At 40.0% G+C, this 21,242-nt stretch overlaps 1 protein-coding gene across 1 annotated transcript; it reads left to right on the plus strand.

Annotated features, from left to right (window-relative positions):
- Nucleotides 1-377: 377 nt before the first annotated feature.
- LOC109195407 (zinc finger protein 2 homolog) lies at nucleotides 378-9,720 on the plus strand. The gene is made up of 2 exons (XM_019347427.2): nucleotides 378-896; nucleotides 7,541-9,720. Exons 1-2 carry the CDS (start codon nucleotides 725-727, stop codon nucleotides 8,407-8,409), a joined length of 1,041 nt encoding a protein of 346 aa, XP_019202972.1. The 5' UTR covers nucleotides 378-724; the 3' UTR covers nucleotides 8,410-9,720.
- The last annotated feature ends 11,522 nt before the right edge of the window (nucleotides 9,721-21,242 follow it).

The raw sequence follows: 21,242 nt of genomic DNA on the forward strand, positions 1-21,242 counted from the left end.
ACTTCGTGAGTTTCTATGTAATTAAACTGTGTGAAAACATATTTCTTTTATTTGTTCTAAACTCACCAAATCCAAACAGTAACTCCTTTTATAAAAATGAGATTTAAAAATGTCATCTGAGTCTGCGGTGCTGATCGGTTTAAGGAGGCAGTGGATTCAAGATAAGAATCATGGTAAACTTCAATGTAAGAAAACCATTCAGATAATTTCAAAACAGAAAACTTAAAATTCAAATGATAATATTGTAATTTTCTTGTTTTTCATGGATGTGAAAAAACCCCCATTGTTTTCAGCTAGAAACTGATTTGAAACAGAGAGAAATCTTCGACAGCGGAACAGTTAAAGGTAAATGTCCTCTGCCGGAACAACAACGATGTGACACCAAGCGGAAGTAAAGAAAGGAAAGGCGCGTGTGTGAACAGAGCCGAGAGTGTGGGACCGAAAAGAGTCAGCTCATCACTGTGGTGTTAGCGGCTTTACACTGACTCCCCGAGCTCTCTGTAATACTTTACATTCATTAATAAGAGAGAGAGAGAGAGAGAGAGAGAGGGAGGGAGGTGCGTTAACAGTCCCGCTCTGGCGGAGCTTTATCACGTGACACCAGGCGGAACTAAACAAAAGAAAGGCGCTAATACTGTAAACTTTCCTCTTGTGTGCCTGAGCAGAGACTCTTCTGTTGTGTTGTGTTTTGTTGTGTTGTTTTATGTGAGCTGTGGCAGTAACAATGCCTTCAGTTCAGTATCTGAGAGAGTTTATCAACGAGCGACTAACTGCTGCTGCTGAACAAATATTCTTGGAGTTTGAAAAAACGATCGTCCAGTACGAGGAAGAGATCGACCGTCAGCGCAGACTGCTGGATATCACCTGGAAACCCCAAATCAAGCTGCACAGGACAGGTGAGTGTCACTCTGAGGGAGGATCCTAATCACAGCTCTGCGGGACATTTAAAAACTCGACTGCATCTTTTGCATCCCTGCTGGTGTTGCAGATTAACTGGTGACGATCAATGTTGGGTTTATTTAGAGAGAAAAGAAAAATATACTCAAAGTGGATTTTCTTAAATTTATTAAGCAGTTGAAGGCTCAAGTAAAAAAAAAAATAAAACAACTGCTTCGCTTAGGAGGCCCAAACAAACAAAGAGCCCCACACCCAGACAGTAAACGCTTTTTATTATGTGTGATAAACAGGACGCTATGGTCACTGGTCAAAGGTTGGAGGAAAGCCACAGTTCTCCTTCATATTTGGCTGAAATCCAGCACTTCAGCTCACATTTCTTCTTCTGCAGTTTTCTGAGCATCTCCTTAGGTGGAGACGCCACTTCACCCCTCTGCCAGTGATTAACTGGTGTCGTGAATAAACTGGTGACAGTCAAACAGATATGTGGTAGATTTGCTTTTCAGGAGCCGCTACTGACAAACCAGCAAATAAACACTGAATATTTCACCTGAGACATTTGAGATTAATTTGTGTCTTTTTCTCTGGAAATGAATTCAATTTGAAAATTATTTGAAATGGTGGTTTAGTGAGTTTGTGGTCACCTGGGACAATCATGTACTGTTTGTCAGAAACACTTGGGGCCAAAATAGATAACTGATCGTCACAGATAGTGAGAGTTGGTAGTTAGATACAGTCTGTATAGGTTTGGTTAATTTAACTAACATTTGTGAGGAGACGGGAGTTACAGTAGTTAGACAATGATTGATAAGCAACAGAGCCAGTGTGACTGAGTAGATCTCCTGAAAGTGAGTGGGTTTAAGAAAGTGAGTGACTCCGGTGTGCCAGTTGGTGTGTCATGTGTGTTTTTTGAGTTTTAGGTGAGTTGGCTTTAAAACATCAACTCTCCAAGTTGAGAATATTCATAATTTAATTTCCAAAAATTGCATATGATGGTTATATTGTAGCTGGATCTGCTGAAGTATCACATAGTACCTGCAGCAGTCTCAAATGGAGTCCTGTCCAGTGCCATAGCATACAGCCAGATTAACCTGTAACACATCTGCACCTGGATCTATCACCATGCTGAGTAAGGACTGAGTGGCTGCACTTACACCTGGAGCATTCAAAACGACCCACAAACATCATGTTGAAAGATGCGGTGCCAACAATGGATTGACTAAAACAGGCCGTTAAGCAAAGACAACAAGAATCATTTTTTCTGTTCATTTAAAATGCAAAACGTCTGCACTCACTGCACAAGGAAAGTGTGACGCCTGCACTTACAGCCACACAGTGGTAATAGCCACCATATTAGTGTAGAGGCTCATACATAACATTGCATTCACATTTGTCTTTCTTTAAATATAGGAATTAATTTACAGGACAATAAATAACTGGTTTTGGTTTAGAATTAATTCACATACCCACATAACACTGCATTCTAAAATAAGTGCACACATTTTAGTTTACACTGTTATGCATGATTTATTCTTTGTTTTCTGAGTTACGTTAGTTGCAGCTGCTCCAGTTGATTGAGGAGCCAAGAGGTGGAAAAGGGGCGGAGCGAGCCTTGATGGAAAGCTGCAAATTGGCTCATTCCTCGGGACCATGGGGGGGAATCGGAGTTCTTTATGTTAGTTTCAGTTAGGTTTTGTGTGTTTTACCCCTTTTTGTGAGCTGATCAGACACTATTTAAGTTTCCCCTTTGTCTCGTTAAGTTAGGTCAGGTTGAGTTATCAGTATGGTTTGCTAACTTTGAGTAGAGTTCTGTTATTTTGACCTCTTTTATGGGCCCAAGATTTTCATTCTTTTTGCATGATTTAACCAATTATGTTTTTGGGTTAAATAAAAAATCCTTTTTTTGGACTTTAACCTGTGCCTAAGTATCCTTCGCTCCTCGGTCTGTCACAGAAAGTCAACACACACTGTGCACTACCACTTTCTGCAGTAGGTTCATTCAATCTAGAAAGAGAGAAATTGTATGTTGTCACGGTCACACAGTCTAAAGTCGGGTTGTTGAATGAAGAAACTGCGCTTATGAGGTTTAGGAGGCTGCCATGTGTAAATGTGCAGTTACTGCAGATTTGTGTGCACAAGTCTTATCTGTGTGTACCGTGATATGGCCCAGCCCTAAGACAAAGCACTGTGCCCAGTCTGAGGCTGGTAGTCAGTGTTTGTTCAAGTACAATACACCGTGACCATTATAGCTAGCATACAAAGACACCATAGGATGTAGCGCTCTGCTGTTTGGGATGTTTGTCACAGACTCCTCCAGCTGCTGCGTCACCCACAAATGTTTGTTAAAATAATCAAGCTTGTGTTGTAGGCAGTGTTGAGGAGTAACGGAATACATGTACCAGCGTTTCATAATTAAAATACAAAATATGCAATATTTTTAGAACCACTGGCCTTAACTATTCGAGCTAACAGGGATATCAGAGGTGTTCATGCAGGGGGTATGGAGCACAAGTTATTTTTATATGCTGATGACATCTTAGCAGTATTAACGGATCCCATGCAGTCTCTACCAGCGCTACTCACATGTGTTGAGTCATTTTCAAGGTTGTCAGGTTATAAGATAAACTGGGACAAATCGGAAGGCATGCCACTATCAGCATCATGTCATTCTAGATGCATTACTCCATTCAATTTTAAGTATTTATCTTCAGGTATGACGTATTTAGGAATATTATTAAACCCCAAACTGGAGGATATTATGCTTTCAAATATGGAACCTCTTCTCCTAAAGATAAAAACAAATCTGGATAAATGGGGTAAATTGAATCTTACACTATGGGGTAAAATTAATGTGATTAAAATGATGGTGGCCCCACAGTTCAATTATGTTTCCATGATGTTACCTGTAAGAATTTCTTTACACATATTTAGTCAATTTGAGAAGCTAATTAGGGATTTTTTGTGGAATAAGAAGAAGCCAAGAGTGAATATAAAGAAAATGTGGGCCGCTAAAGACATTGGGGGAATGGCCCTCCCAAATGTGAAGTTGTATAATTTAGCTTTTGAAATGTCAAGACTGGCCAAGCACTGGACAGGTTCGGACTCTGAGCTGAGCTGGATGAAGATCGAACAGGAACTAGTGAGCCCTTTTACACCCTTGGATGTTCTCTCACAGGGCTCAGCAATTAATGGACAAGACTTTCATAATAACCCAGTGCTCGGGTATTCTAAAGCTGTCTGGGTCGAGGTGCACAAGATGTGTGGAGCCTCTCATTTAAGACAACCTTATACCTCGTTATGGAACAACACTGCTATACAGATTGGGAGAAAAATGGTGTTCTGGAAGGAATGGCTTGTCAAAGGCATACACAGGATAAGTGATCTTTACTCAGGGGGAGTGTTTATGTCATTCGCTGAAATAACCCAAAAATATGGTTTGACAGGAGAAAATAATTTTTGGAAATATTTACAAATAAGGGATTGTATTACCAAAGGAAAGTTTACTCAAAACACAAATATGGTGGTGGAGTTTTTAGAATTGTCCAGTACAGCACATAAAGCAGCTGTTTTCTACAAACTGTTTAACAATCTAAAAAAAGAGATATGTGAAAACTTGAGGATTATATGGCAGAGAGATTTGAGTTGTGCAATTTCTAAAGAAGATTGGTGTAGAATTTTGTCATTCTCTGATAAATATATAAGAGAGGCCAGGGGTAAATTTACTCAGTACAAATTAATACACAGATGGTACTTCACTCATTCTAAACTTTATAGAATGGGAATCAGTCCCAGTAATATATGCTGGAAATGTAGCTCAGATCCAGGGACATTTATACATGCTATTTGGGAATGTGGGAAAGTTTATCCCTTCTGGCAAAAAGTATTGGACAAAATAGGAAGGTGGATTGGTTTAATAATACCCTTGTCACCAAGACTGTGCTTATTAGGGGATCGGTCGGTGTTGCCGGGGGTTTCAAAATATGATTTTGTGGTTATAAAGGTGGGGGTGATTGCAGCGGCCCGAGTTATTCTCAGTGTATGGAAGGAACCATCTCCTCCAGAATATAATAGGTGGAAAGAAAATATGCTGAAAATGGTGTCGTATGAAAAATTCTTGGCGAGGATTAATGACGATAGGGAGGGTTTTGACAAATCATGGGGACGTGTTTTCGGCTGAGATGGTTGAAATTTATTTGGTCAGGACAATTATCTTTAGTTAAATTTTATGCTTGCTGTGTTTGTATGTGGGTGTAGGCACTCAGTAACGGAATAACTTAAGAATTTCATTGTATTGTCCTTTTTTTGTGTGTGTATTGATAGTTGTGTACTGATAGTAAGTATTGCAAAATGGATCCAAAATGCATAGTTGAATTAATCATGGGATTGGAAGCTGTCTTTTTGTTTTTGTTTTGTTGTTGTTGTTTTTTTGTTGTTTGTTTGTTTTTCTGTTGTTATTTGGTTTGTTGTTTTGTTTTTGTTTGTATAAAGGTTAAAAACAAATAAAGACTTTAATTACAAAAAAAAACAAAACAAAAACAAAATATGAGTAAATGTATTCCGTTACAGGTTTATGTGCAAGACGCAAGAACAGAAAACACTGAAAGCTACAAATGTGTTGTGCATGAAACTGGAATTAAAACGTGGTGATGGAGCCAGAGCCGGATGTTTGTCAGAAGTTAATCTGGCTGTGGACTATCGCACTTGGCCACAGGTGGCGCTAGTTGACTTGCCTACATTTGAGTGCACACAAAGTAAACTGCACGCTTCAGTTGTGTGGCGAAGACGCTGAAATCGAAGTAATAAAACGTACGAGGGGAATGATAACGAAGACAAGATTCTCCAGTAACTCAGTTTGCTGTTTCAGAAAGCTGCTGATCTCAGACCTGCACAGCTTCAGCTGCATGAAGAGCACATGAGATTTTCTCTGACAGCATTAAATTAAACCTGATTAAGATCAAAGGTCATCACTTGTATGTTAAATTAAAAACTTCAATCTAGAATTTCTTCACACTGTGTTTTGCCAATGTTGTATCATTCATACCAGAGTAACCAGAGAGGATGTATATTTAACCCTCTGGGTCCACGGCACAATTGGCCATTTTAACGGCTTTTGATTTTTCCTCTACATTTCACCGTTAAAAAAAAACTTTTACTTTGCTTGTTTGGTATCTTTTTTTAGCCTCAGGCCTGACAGCAGGTGTATCACTCCACCTGGAGACAGCGTTTGCTCTGTAATCTGCCTTTGGTGGCTTTTTGGCAGCAACTGTGACATTCAGCAGTTGCCTCATTGTTTCGACACACAACAAAACTATTGACTACACTTCACACCAACTACACACTCCAAATGTCACAAATCTCTCACATGTCAAAACTCTTTCTTTTGCGCGCCCAATCACTCGCTGCCGTCATTCCCAAAACTTCCCCCTCTTCCTAAACAACCACATGTTGCCACATAATTTTTTTGATTGGTTGACATAGTACATTTTTCCACCAAGGGGAAAAGGGTGGAGTTTGTTTAATTTTATTTTTTTATTTTTTTAGTCGCAAGCAGAGAGCGCTCCCCATCGCTGTCCTTAGAAAATGTGTTTACCATTTCTTCCTGCAGAAAACACAACAATAGTATTCAGTAAAAAATTGCATATACTTTTTATCATAACTTTGGTTTTACCTGGCCTATCGACACAATTTAAAAACTGGTATATAGATTGAAGTCCAGACTTTCACTACAAGTTGAAATGGAGACTCAGGGTTCATCTTGTTGCCATGTCATCTTAAATTGGTCATGTGACCAACACGCTGGCACGTCAGTCGACCCCAGAGGGTTAATCACACAAAGCAAACATCTCCATCACAGTGCTCATGAATTAGTGGGTGTGTCCATCTTCTGTTGGAAGAAGTTTTTATAAACCTCTGGACCGAGCTAACCCAGCTTGGTCCTTATGGTCTCCCTAAAATCTCAAATGACAACCTTACATTTTTGATATTAACATTAACTCTGGGCCTCTGGAATGTGCAGCTGATGTTATCACCATCTAAAGAAGGATAAAAACAAAAACTAAGGAGTGCTGAATCATTAAAACATACAGACTGTGAAAGTAATAGGTGTGCAGCATTGGTAACTAACTAGCAACAAGCCTCCAACACAGTGTGTATGCTAATGGCTAATGTAGCTAACAAATTAACAGCAGAGTGCTGTTAGATGTTGTAGAAATATAAGATTATAAGCTGTGTGTGTGTCTTTTTTTTTTTTGTTGTTGTTTTTTGTTTTATAAATAGTAGCGATGTGGTTGTATCTACCTTAATTTAATGAGTCAACAGTGGGAGCAGTCGGGCTACATAAAAAGCAAAGGGTGGCGAGTTTGCGGTCACGTCCAGCAGGTGTGTGGGCGGGACAGTAATCCAGACGCTCCACCTCAAGTCACTACTGCGCAGACTCTGACAATAACTTGGACCCACCTTATCTGCAATACTTTCAACAGCTGTAAATGCACTAATAAAATCAGCCATTAGTTATATCCAACCCTGGGTCGCTGTTTTACTCACAACCTCTTGAGATTCTGTGAAGCAAAGCCGATTTAAAAAAAAAAAAATGAGCTCAGTCTATCATCATTACTTTTCTTTTCCACATGTCCTTCCTTCCCTCCAGAACTCCCACGGCAGCCTGTCTGTAAGGATGAGGATGTTCTCCCTGAGCGGCAGCTCTGGAGCCAGGAGAGGAACTCTCTGCACCAGGAGGAACCAGAACTTCCACATATTAAAGAGGAACAGGAGGAACTCTGCACCAGTCAGGAGGGTGAGCAGGTTGGACTCAAGGAGGAGACTGATACCTTTATGGTGACTGCTGCTGAGGAAAGAGACCACCATGACCCAGAAGCAAACAGCAACCAGCTCCCTTCTCAAACCTGTCCTATAGATGAGAGCCAAAATTACAGAGGAAGCAGGAGTTTAGACTCAGGGACAAATAGTAACTTAGAAAGTCAGAGTAATTCTGACACAGGTAAAGAGTCTTTAACATGTAATCTTTGTGGAAAATCCTTTAAGAATAAGTACAAAATGAGTCAACATCACAGAATCCACACAGGTGAGAAGCCATATTCTTGTGAAATGTGTGGGAAAAAGTTTTGTCTGTCATCAACACTTAAAAGCCATAAGACTACCCATACAGGTGAGAAACCGTATTCTTGTAAAATATGTGGCAAAAGTTTCACACGAAGCAGTGGTGTGACCATACACATGAGAATGCACACAGGTGAGAGACCGTACCATTGTAAAACATGCAGGAAAGTGTTCTCAAGTAGCAGTCATTTATCGGCACATAGAAGAACACACACAGGTGAGAGACCGTATCATTGTAAAACATGCGGGAAAATGTTCACATCTAGCAGTCATGTATGGCGCCACATGAAAACGCATACGGGTGAGAGACCATATCATTGTAAAACATGTGGGAAAATGTTCTCATCTAGCAGTCATTTATGGCGCCACATGAAAACTCACACAGGTGACAAGTCGTAGTCTTGAAACATTTAGAGAACAATGTCCAAGAAGCCAAGCTTGAAAGAAGATCTGAGAATTTATACAGGTTCACAGGAGAACTTTCAGAGTTTAAATACCTTTAAGCTGTGTTCCAAAATCATCATTTATTGCATGTTTATTATGTATAAAGCAGATTTAACCCTGTAAGACCCAATCCACCAAAAAATAGCCAGAAAATTCTTTTTTTTTTTTTCGGGGGGGCTCAAATGTTTAATAACCCTTATAACAAAATCCACTCCTTTTCTTAATATCATGTTGTTTATGATATATAATAAATATATATTTTTTGTTTTGATTGATGCATTTGATACATTTGGCATTTTTGTTAACAACAGTGTTAATTTTAGACAAAAAAAGGAGTTTGTCCATAACATTTTGAAATTATGGCAAGTATCGATCATGTTGATGAGATAGAGGTTTCAGAAAGTCATGTAGCAAATATGATACAAAGGGCATTATAGGGTTAATTTGTTCTCATCAAATTCGTCAGTGAAAATATGGTGACTCTCAAAAGATGGATTTTAGTTTTGGTTTTATTTATTGATATATTCCTCTGTGGCGAAGTTGAAACTCAATTTGAATATGAAGTTTTGTTTTTGCTGTGCATTAGAGGATAGTTGATAGCTGTTGCTGATTTGGAGTCAGTTTCTTTTGATGTTAAACAGCATTTGAGCTATTTGTTTTTTAATAAACAGATAAAATTAAAGGTTTTTGTTACATTGGTAGCTGTTTAGTTTATTTGGTTCATATCACTTTTGGTTATTTCGTTCATTAAGACTGACATAAGTTTTTGGTTTTTTTTATTTTTTAACTTTTGAGTTTTGTAAGAATGTAGACGTGTTGTGCTGATGGGATCATCAGGTTGGGTAGGCAGGTCCACCATGGGGGAGGGTCTTTGTTTTGTTGTTTGTTTTATGTACACAGTAACTAATGGATGAATATTTTGACAGTAGTAAAGCAGCAAGTTTTGAGGGGATGACTGTGTTGCTTGGACTCCTCCAGCATGCATCAAAGTGCTGTTTCTGTAGCTGCACAGGTGTTTCTCTGCTTGATTTGCCTTACAGTGTGAGGCAAAGATGTTTTTCCTGCCAGAGCTCATCTTTCATCCAGCACCGCTTTACAAGAGAGGGTTTCAAAAAAAACCAAACAAAACCTGAAGAAAATGTACTAGGGATAAATGAAGATAACAGTTTACTTCAGTTGTACTTGTATCCTCTATATCCATTGAATAGATTTTTATAGGTTATTGCTGTTAGCTCCTGCATGAATTAAATTGAATCTGTGATTAAAGCCCACCTGTCATTACTTTATTTCATTCCTCGGACTCCTCCCACCTGAATGCTGTCATTATAAAGCCACTTGAGCTCGGTCCTTAAGATGTTTCAGAACAGGTGCAATTTGTGGTCCTTATACACACACAATACGGAAATATTACGTTGAAGCACAGTATGTATCACTCTGCAAGGCTCCTGGCTGCAGTAGCTGTAATGCTCCAACAATCCATCAAGCGGTGCAACTTCGTAGCTTACCAAAGTCATACTAAAACATTTTTTGACAAATTGCTGAGCGCCGTGTACCACATAAAAAGGGTTCGCGATCAGTAAGCACAACCATAATTCATACATAAAGCGCACTGTCGATTATTGAGAAAATGAAAGGATTTTAGGCAGCGTCAACGCGTTAGCCCGGTTAGCTTGTTAACGCATTGACGCCGTTCAGCCCCACGCACGGAAAATCTCAGTTAACTTGTTAACTGCATTAACGTTAATGCAGTTATGGCGTTAACGTAATTTTAACGAGATTTACGCTACCAGAACTAAAATGGTAATCTCCAAATGTTTTCTTTTTACCGACCAGCTCCTCTTTGATAGCTGCCGTGTCCATCTTATAGTTGCCTGCAGGTGAAGCGATGGTGGAAGGTAGTGGTGCAACGGATCACGGTTGATCCGAAATCCGAACCGATCCCACTCCACGGTTTGGTACGCACGTGATCCGAAGATTCGAAAAAGAAAAAAAAGTATGCGTATGGTGCGCGTGGTCAGTCTGTCAAGCGGTAGTTATGATCAGCGCTAGCGGTCCAAGTGGCGGAGCAGAGGAGTTTGCGGCATTTAAGCAGCCCTTTGCTGCCCAATCCGACCGGGCTAAAGCTATTACAAAAGCTAATGGGGTGTTTAGCTGCAGACGGGAGGCCTGTGATGAACGTGCTTGAGCCATGCTATGACATCTCGTTGCGCGTCCACTTCAGTGACAAGATCGTTCCAAGCATGTATGAGCAGGAGAAGTTTAAAGTTACGGCTGAACTTTCCCAGGCATCTTCTGTTGCTCAAACTACAAATGGGTGGAGCTCCAGGGCAACGGAAAGCCACGTGACCGTGACCGCTCGTTATATCACAGCGGAGCGGTAGATACAAAGCCCTGCACTGCCCTATAGATTACATTAGATTAGATGAAAATTTATTTATCCCTCGGGTGGGTTCCTCTGGGAAATTCAGTTTCCAGTAGCACAGCACCAACAGAAGTTGCACAATGTGAGCAGAAATATACCATGTTTACACATTTATAAATACAGAGAATACAAAAGGGATAAATAGAATAAATAGGAATAAGAATACAAGGGAACGGCACATTTCAAGTATTGTGAGTCTATTACACCGTTGGATATTAACAAAAACTATTGCACAGTGAAAAGGCACTACAGCTACTTGTTACCCCCTCCTCTGTCCCCGTTTCCCCTCCAGCGAGGAGTTAAACAGTTTGATGGCGTGTGGGACAAAGGACTTTTTAAGTCTGCTGGTCCTTGACTTTGGGAGAAGCAACCTGTCACTGAACAGACTCCTCTGGTTGTTTATGGCCGTGTGCAGAGGATGCAGAGGCTGCCCAGCATGGCCCATAATGTCCATATTGCACCTTAATTAGTTTTTATATAAGTGTGTGGAATGAGTCTTCAGTTGAATGTTTTTTTAATAGACAAAAAATACTTAAATAAGTTAACGGCGAGTAGAATTTTTGTCCTTTTTTTCTATTTTTGCTGATCCGAAAATTGATCCGATCCGTGAGTTTAAAACCTTGATCCGATCCGAACCGTGAGATTTTTGATCCGTTGCACCACTAGTGGAAGGAGAGTTGTGTTCAATGAAGGAGAGAGGCGAGGCAGACTAATGTTGCGTAGAGACAAAAGTGGACAAAAGAGAGGCAAACTAGCGGCTCCACAAATATAATTAGAATGTAAGATAGACTATATCGATATAAACGATATTGTCACATCTCATATCTTGTATAAAAATATATCGATATATTTAAAAACTCGAGATATTGCCCAGTCCTTTTTCACATTAAATAGGTGGCCCTATAGCTCCGTAAATATGGACTCTCAGAAGTGGAACTTGTGGAATGATGGATGGAAGTCCCTATAATATTTGGTTTTCAAATCTCTGATACAGATTTGGAGGTGTGTAGAAAACAGAATTTTGCAAGTAGGAGGCTGACATTTGAGTTCCAGCTGCTCATATATATCATGAAATTCAGACCTTATAAACTGTTTAATCAACCATTTTATTATAGTGAATTAAAAGAAATGTGGAAAGGCTGACAGTATCTGGTGAGTGTGTGGAGGTGTGCCTCCTCTCATCACCTGCCTCACAACCTACCTAATCCTACACAAACCCAGAAAGGGCAAAGGCCTGAGTGGGTGGGGTTATCTGGGAAGCAGTGAAGATTTTTATGTACAAGACATATAATAATCTGTAAAACAGTCCAAATCACATCGATGTTTTCACAGTTACTAAAGTTTGAATGTGAAAAGAACTAACTCTTTTTTTCATCTGTCACTTTGAAATTCTCTGTGGAGTTTCTTTTAAGATTCTTAAATTGATGGTGGCCTGTCTCATTTTCCTTGTTGAAATTTTAGAAATAACTGATCTACGTCAAGTAGTCTTAAAGATAATCAGGTTTTAAAAAGATACCCCGATAAACTGCACTAAAAACAGCCGTAACCCTCATTTCAGGACCCTCAGGACTACGCAGAGTGGAACCTGATTGGCTCAAAGATGGTGGGTGAGAAGCTGACTGCACTGACGTGATGATGTCAGCAAAGAGACTGACCGTGTGGGAAAGTGGCAGTAATGTAAGAAAAGACAAGCAGCGTAAAACCCGAGAAAGAAGGCAGATTAGTGATTACAGACCTTCCCTAGCAAACTTACACATAAGCGTCATACTCAAAGCATTTTTTCGCTGTAAAAAAAAGTTTTGCATAATTCCTAATAATGGAAGCTTTACGCAGGAATTTTCAAACCGAATCTGTGATGATCACATGGGATGTTGTTTTTAAACAGATAAATTTAGATAGAATACATGTATTTAACCATTGGATGCACAACCTACCAATACCTACACTCTTCCACGAGTGGGGTCAAAAATGACCTCAATTAAAATCAATGCATTTTGCAACAAACTCTGTTGTTATTCTTCAAAATCTTTAAAACGAAGAGTTGTAATATTTTCATATTCCAGGTATTCCTCACAGGGCTCACAAAATTTCAAAATCCCTGGTAGCCCTTCGGGCAGGGACTCTTCAGTTTTTGGTAGCCCAAAATAAATTTAAGTAGCCCGAATAAAAAAGGGAGCATTTTTTTTATGTTTTGTTTCCTGTTTTGTTTCCGTTACAATATTATACTTTAATGTATAATATTGTAACGTAAACAAAAAATTTATCAAAAAATTGTTGTAACACAAATTACAATATTGTATAAAAATTACAATCATCAACTCAAATACTTGGGTGTAACTGAAAAGAAATTTCTATGAACTTGTAAGAACAGTACAACATGAATCAGTCTGTGTCAGATCCTGAATTTGAAATTTCCACTGAAATCACAGGTAAGAGGCAAGTGGAACCAAGATCGAGGCCATTTGCTTTTTGAAGTTTGCAAAGACTGCTAAATGTTGCCAATGGTAGTTCACTCTTTGCAACATAATAGGCTGTTCTAAACAGATTTTTCAGGTTGATTTTTAGCATGTTATTTGCAGACTGAGCAATAATCCATTTCTTGCATTTCTCATGGGTTCTAATGGGGGCCTTTCTTAAAATTACTGGTCCCAGTAACAAAGGCACTTGTCGACTCAGAAATCGAGGGAAACCAACAACACACCCGGCAGAACATTATGTTATTTACAGGGGTGCACATAAGTGGTCCGCATGTGCGCATTCGCTGTCAAAATAAAAGACGCGCACCAGATAAGAAGTTGCAACGCGCGTTTGCGTCCATATAAAAGGCACTGTTTTTGTCCGCTAGAGTGGGATTTTCATGGCACATTCTGCACCACATCTCTGTGTGTTCATCATTTGTTTGAAGCCAGCTCACCTCCTGCAACCACTTTTCCTAGAATACGCGCTTCTTTTGTGGTTCGGACTCCATCTGACATTTCTTTGTAGGTGGAGGAACACCAAAGTAATTGCTTAAAGGAGCTTCTTCGACATCTTTAAGAGTTCTAAACAAATGTCTGTCCTCCTCCAGAAAATCTTATGGACGCAAACACACGTTGCAACTTCTTATCTTGTGCGCGTATTTTATTTTGACAGCGAATGCGCACCTGCGGACCACTTATGTGCACCCCTGGTTATTTAGCTTGTCATATTCCAGCCACAGAAATTCTTTTGTCTATGAAACCATAAAGCTGCACTTTCTTTTTGCCTTATAGTCTAATTTGTCATAACTTTTCCGTTTTGTGGTCGGCTTTTCTTTGGCTGTCACTTCTTCACCCTGACCTGTCTTATTTGGCTCAGCAGAACTAAAATATATATCCTGCTGCCTTTACACACGCACTCACATAACGCTCAGCGATTCTCTGCGCGATCAACCTCTCACATGTTTAAGCTTCCTGCGGGAGATTTCACTTGTCATGTTTGCACAGTAAACTAACGATTGATAAGACGATGTCAGAGGAATTGGTGCGCAAATTATTGTCACTCACCAATCAGTACTGTCGCTCTCTATACACAGTTCGCGCGATTGCAAAGTGAAAGCAAAAAACATGCGCAAATTCAAATGCGACTTCAATATGTCACATATAGGGCTGCTCGATTATGGCAAAAATGATAATCACGATTACTTTCACTGAAATTGAGATTATTTGATGATATTTATTTAACAATAACAATGTATTGAATAATGGCTTTAAAGATTGTCAAAAATAGTATAAAATAGTGTGCAAATACTGATAACAGTGCAAATGTCTGCAATATAAAAAATAAAATGTAAACATCTATGTTTAGTGAACTTTGCCATGTCGCTCTGTGGTGCAGCTACGACACCAAAGTTTACACACTATGTCTACTTGATCCACGTCTGACTCCGCGAACCCATAATGTTTCCACACCACTGAAGGGTTTTTTTTACCTCTCTTTTCAACCAACGGCAGTCACTCCCCTCTCCAAATAACTTCTGCTTAGCTTTCCGAGCTTCCCTCTGTTAGCTCCTCTTAATTGTTGTGACGCGTGTTCGAAACGCAGAGAGGTGCGCTCGATTTGCCACACGGAGCAGCGCGAGAGTAAAGCACGAGGGAGGTGCTAATAATTGGCTCAGTCATTTTTAATGGTCGCTGAAAGCACAGATCGTATTTTAGATTAAAATTCGATTAATTGAGCAGCCCTAGTCACATATTGACAGTGGTTCACCGATGCCAATGACATATTTACCCAGCTACATTTCCGAAAGAATGCAAAAGCATTGACATATATTTGTCCTTTCTATGATAGCCCGACGGGCAGGGCAGGGATAGATTCTGGTAGCCCGACTTGAAAAATCACTAGCCCCAGGACGTCGAGCTAGCGATTTTGCGAGCCCTGCCTCATAAAACATGATTGTGACATGAGGCCATTTGCATTTTTATTGATTTTTTCATTAATTTTAAGAAACTGCAGTTTTTGTGTCCCTTGTATCACTTGTGTATGCTTGCTTGTCAAATACTGCAGAAGCTGGGTCTTCCCTCTGAAAGGTTCTTCAGAACTGAAGAAGCTTCTCAGATGAGAGGTGAAACGTCTTCAAGCAACTTAAAGACGTCCAGACGCTTTTCTTTCCAAGCTGCTTAGACTACGATGACCTGGATTACTGAGAACCTTCACAGACTCACAAACTGGTACATCCCAGTTCTCACTTCCTGCAAGAATGGTCAATCAGATGAAGGCCATGGTCATGTTTGATTACATTTTTCCACTCTTTTCCCCTGTCTGTGGCTACTCTTTGTGCCTCCATGTTTGTGCATGTCAGCACCTCTTCTATTATATTATCAGACATTAACATCTTCCATGCATCTACTGGGGAGACAGTACTGAACCCAGGTGCAAGCCCTGGCCGACTATTCAGAATATAGTGGCTAGAGCAGTAAAAGGGGCTCATTCTGTTAGACATAATATCCATTTCCTCATCAGAGGAGTCTTCTGTATCTGACTGGCCTTGTTCAGTCGGGGGGGGGGGGGATAGTCATGGGCTCTTCATCCCATTCGTCCTGGATCATTTGTAGGGCAAGGTCCACAAGGATCCTAGCTGGCCTCATAGCAGCCATGTTACGTTAGATATTAAAAAAAACATCAGAAAGGACAGTATTTGAAATACACAGAAAACTATAAATCATGTATGTTACTGTGTAAAAATGAATTCCTGATCCAACAAAGTGTAAGTGGGAGAGTTGCTAAGAAGTAAAGGTTTATAGAAGATTCATAGGAACTGCTTGGGGTCATTTTTGACCCCACTTGTGGAAGAGTGGGGTAGTGATACAAAAACTGCATTTTTAAAAAATTAATGAAAAAAAAAAATGCAAATGGCCTCATGTTACAAACACATTTTATGAGGAATACCTGGAATATGAAAATATTACAACTTTTCATTTTAAAGATTTTGACGAAAAACAACCCTTGGGGTCATTTTTTTTTTCTTTGCACGTACTATAAATCCCACTTCCCTCCTCTTTGAAGAGTAGTCAGATATCTGTGACAAACAAATAAACTCAGTTGTTTGTGGCAGTTTTTTCCAGCTCAGGAACATTTCTAGACGCAGAAATTTCTTGTGATCTAAAGATCTGAAAGAAAGTATTACTCCGATACTTGGCTGCCAGCTAAAGACAGAATTGACCTCAAGGTTCTATTATTTGTTTTAAAGCCCTCCATGGTTTGGCTCCAGGTTACATTTCACATCTCCTTCGCAGATCTCCTCAAGTCTAGTGTTGTAAATGACCTACTAATTTTATTAGTTTTTAGAATTGAGTTTGACAACCCTGCACTATACAAATAAAGCTCACTTGTCTCGGCTTGAATCAGAGGTTTAACAGTGTGTGGCTCCCTCTAGTGGATGTTGTGGAGTATTCTGTTGTCTTTGCTCCAAAGGTTTTTGTACAGAGTTTTGGTGTTTCCTGTCACTGTGGGCCTCACAGCACAGTAGTACACAGCAGAGTCTGTCACTGCAGCAGAGGAGATCTGAAGAGTCATCAGTGTTTTATCTTCACTCACTTTAAAAGTGATTCCAGGAACTGGATCTGACATTTTCTCTCCTGTTCCAAAATGAGAGATCAGGAACTTTGGTGGTTTTCCAGGATATTGTCGATACCAGAAGAAATAATCACCATAAACTGCAGCTTTGGAGTATCTATAGGACAGAGTAACAGTGCTGCCTTCTACACTGAACACTTCTTTGTTGGTTGGAGTGAGATCTTCACAGCTGACACCTAAAGGAACAGAAACATATTTGATACTTTTATAAATCATCACAATTCAAATGTATTTCTTTAAACACACAGATTGTAACGTACCTGTTAGAATGGTGAGAATCAGTAAAGAAAGTGCATAATAGTCCAAAGACAACATGTTGAATGAAGGTAAAGTTTATGGTTTGTGTGCTGAACTCTGTTGAATGTGGAGGTTTCTCTCTCTTCTAGTTCAGTAACAGCTCAGCTCCTCCCTGAATCTCTCCTCCTCCTCTCTGATCTGGATTTGAACTTCTCTCACTTCCTCCTGCTTTACACACTAGTAGCAGCATTTTCACTTTCAGGTGGGAGCTCATCTTTCAGCTCTGTGCTTCTTCAGTCCACAGATGATTCATGAATCTTAAGCAGCTTAAAACACAAATTCATCTACTTAATGTAACCCGACTGTGACCATGAAGACCACAGCCACTGTGTATTAGTCCAACACAGAGCTTTGCTGTAAATTCACCACAGTAGGACAAACTAACCTGTTTATCCTTCACTAAACTACCCAGTATTTTCAATCAACATTTGATTAGCACACATTTAGTGGACATTTCACCACACATCATATACAGATCCAGTCTGTATTTAAAAATGACAACTGTTATGGCCCGTCTAAGGGTGGCCAGGCCATAACATAAGGGTGATCCATCCCCATCCGACCCCAAGCAGCACATCACACAATTAATACTTTTTGATGGTGGTTTATTTACAATGAGTGAATTTAAAAACAAAGGAAGGGAGAATATTATAACTCTGGGGTGGGCCTAAGGCCAGAATAACAAACAAAGGGAGCTTATCTCAAAGATAAATCAAACTTACCTACTCAAAAGAATTAAACCAAACGACAGCGACTTACCTCCCTAAGTAACCAAAACAGGAGAAAACTGTAATCAAACAAAAAGGCAGTCCACCCCTACATGCTCCTGCATTAAACAAACATAGCTACACAGGGAACTCAAAGTCCGCCAGTTGGGATGGGCCGAGGATGAATGAACGGCCGTCCATGGCGGTGTCTTCTTATATGTTGTTTCCCGGTCATTAGCCAATCCGTACGATCCGTCCCCTGGATGCACCAATCACGGAGAGGCACCTGCACACTCAGATTTACGTATTACACAAAATTATGACAACAGTCGTAACAACAACATTACATGAAATCTTTAAATCTGTAATCTATCAAAGGTTGCTGAGCTTCTGATATGGGACAAACTGCATAAAGCCAGTTCTTGTGTTTTCTGATGGGGTTTTTTTTAGCTGATAGAAATGTTGCGTTCAAAATTGCTGTGAGTAAAAACGTTTTATGCTCTACTGTAGCTTTAGCTAGATGCTGCAGTACCACACACCTGCACTCGGCCCACTTTAAGCCCTGAAAATGATGCAGCTGAAACTAAAGAAACAAATCAGTTTTCAAAATGCAAAAAGTACAAAGTCCATATATTTGTGTTAAAATGTAGGGAGTAAAAATAAAATGTTAAATAAATACTCGAGTACAGACAACTGAAAATTCTACTTAAGAACTGTTAAGAAGTATTTTCTACTATGTTGGTTCCAACTCTGCAACACAGCAACCTCATTTATATAAAAAAAAGAATCTTTTTTTTTTGTTGTTTTTCTTTCTTGTAGTTGTTTGAAGATGAACTAAACAAGTGAACAGATTTTCTTTGGAAATTTGACCCTTTTTGCCACATTACGTCCCCATGGTGCAGCAGTGGCTCTTTGATTTTACTTTTTAATATAGAAAGAAGAACAAGCCAGCTTTGGTCACAGACTGCGTGGCAGACCGTGGGGAAGTGGGGGAGGAGGACCCAGGTCCCTGACAGCTTTTGTTCTTGAGGAAATAACCACTAACTAATGGACTCGCTGAAACTTCACAGTCTGGTTTATCCATTCATCACAGTGAATGGATATCTGTGTCAGGCGTGGATCAACAACATATTCAACATCTTCATCTTCATCTGTTTGTGATCATATTGCCTTCAACAAAAAGAAGCATTAGTTTGGCTCCTACAGGTTTGAATCTCTACATGAAAATGTGTGTGTCACAAAAAATATGAACAAGTATACAGACTATATGTGAACATTAATGGCATCAAAAAAACCTGTTTATTCTGAGTTTTTTTTTTTTTTTTTTAAAGCTATCGAGATGGAAAAGCTAAATATTTTTTTCTAGTAGAGGCTCAAAAATGTCACGTGATGAAATCTTATTTTTTATAACATTTCATAGTAATGTAGAAAAAACAAGTTCTCACCCTCACACTTTTTAAAATAAAAATTTAATGCCTCTATTAAAACATTTATTTCAGGACACAAATGGAGGAAAAGGAGAAGTTTGTAGCAGTGCTTAGTCGTCCACCTGAACCACATGTTATCAAACCTAAAAAATGAACTAGGAGCTGAAACAAAGGTTGGTGCTCGGACTCAGGTGATACAAACAGAAGAAACAGAAATCACTGTAATGATGAAGAAGGCTCTCCCGTGTCAGACAGTGTAACACTGATGCAGGTCAAAGTCTGTAAAATGTGATATTTGTGGAACAGCCTTCAAGAAAAATTCTAAAATGAAGAAATAACATAGAATCCACAGAAGTGAGAGCATTTAAGCAAAACATGAGAACATTTCAGTGATGTCACTTAAGGTCCGCATTAAAACTGAAATGTGAGAAACTGTACCAATGTACCACATGTGGCAAAACCTCTATTTTTCAAAGCCTGGTGGAAACACTGTTGCATTCATCGGAGTGTTTCCACCAGACTTTGAATGTGTGTGAATGTTGGTTAGTTTGCACTTGAGTTTAGAAGTGCTTGTATGACTGGGTGTGAATGGGTGAATGAGGCATGTTGTATACAGCGCTTTGAGTACTCCGGGAGAGTAGAAAAGCGCTATATAAGAATCAGTCCATTTACCATTTACCAAATCCACAGGAGAGAAGCTGTGTTACTAAAAAAAAAAAGTGGGAAAAGGTTCAAAGTCATCTCCTACAAAGAGGCGGAGCTTGTTCACCAGGGAAGACACAAAGGATTACTGTTTGCCTTTCCTGGACTGCGCCGTGCACATTGAAGAGAATGGCAACCTCAACATCGAAGTTTACCGGAAGCCCACACACACGGACCAGTACCTCCTCTTTGACTCCCATCACCCTCTGGAACACAAACTTGGAGTAATTAGGACCCTACACCACCGGGCAGAACTTGTTCCCTCTAAGCCTGAGGGAAAAAAGAAGGAACACACACACGTAAAGGAAGCCCTCAAAACATGTGGTTATCCTAACTGGGCGTTCATAAAGTCAGCAAAGAGGCACAGAAAAGAAGATCAGACACCAGCGAGGGAGGATAAGAAAGACAGACGCAACAACATTGTCATCCCCTATGTAGCCGGTGTATCAGAGAAACTCAGGAGAGTTTTCTCCAAGTACGACATCCCAGTGTACTTCAGACCCAGCAACACACTCAGACAGAAACTGGTTCACCCAAAAGACAAAACTCCAAAACACAGACTTAACAACGTGGTGTATGCTGTACAGTGCAGCGAGGAATGCCCAGACCTCTACATTGGAGAGACCAAACAGCCACTTCACAAGCGCATGGCACAACATAGAAGAGCCACCTCCACAGGACAAGACTCAGCAGTCCATCTGCATCTTAAGGATAAAGGACACTCTTTCGAGGATGCCAATGTTCACATTTTGGACAGAGAGGACAGATGGTTTGAAAGAGGAGTGAAAGAGGCCATCTATGTCCACTGTGAGCGACCATCTTTGAACAGAGGCGGTGGTTTACGACACCAACTGTCTGCCATCTATAATCCAGTTTTGAGTTCCCTCCCCAGACGCCTTAACGCCCACTCACATCCTGGGCCATCTGACCTCAGGAATTCACATGATAGGGTGGGGCCAGGTTTCACAATGAGCTCACCCGAAACCCTGGCTGATTAGGTACCACACCCGCTTTCACACCTTGGCTCATGTGATTAGAGGATCACCAGGGGGTCCTTTGTCCCTCTTTGGGGGGATACTCCCACTGGGTTTAAATCTGGGACTCTCGGCCATTTGACCTTAGAACTGAAGAAGCTTCTCG

This window comes from Oreochromis niloticus, linkage group LG18, assembly GCF_001858045.2.
Source record: "Oreochromis niloticus isolate F11D_XX linkage group LG18, O_niloticus_UMD_NMBU, whole genome shotgun sequence".
Taxonomy (NCBI): domain Eukaryota; kingdom Metazoa; phylum Chordata; class Actinopteri; order Cichliformes; family Cichlidae; genus Oreochromis; species Oreochromis niloticus.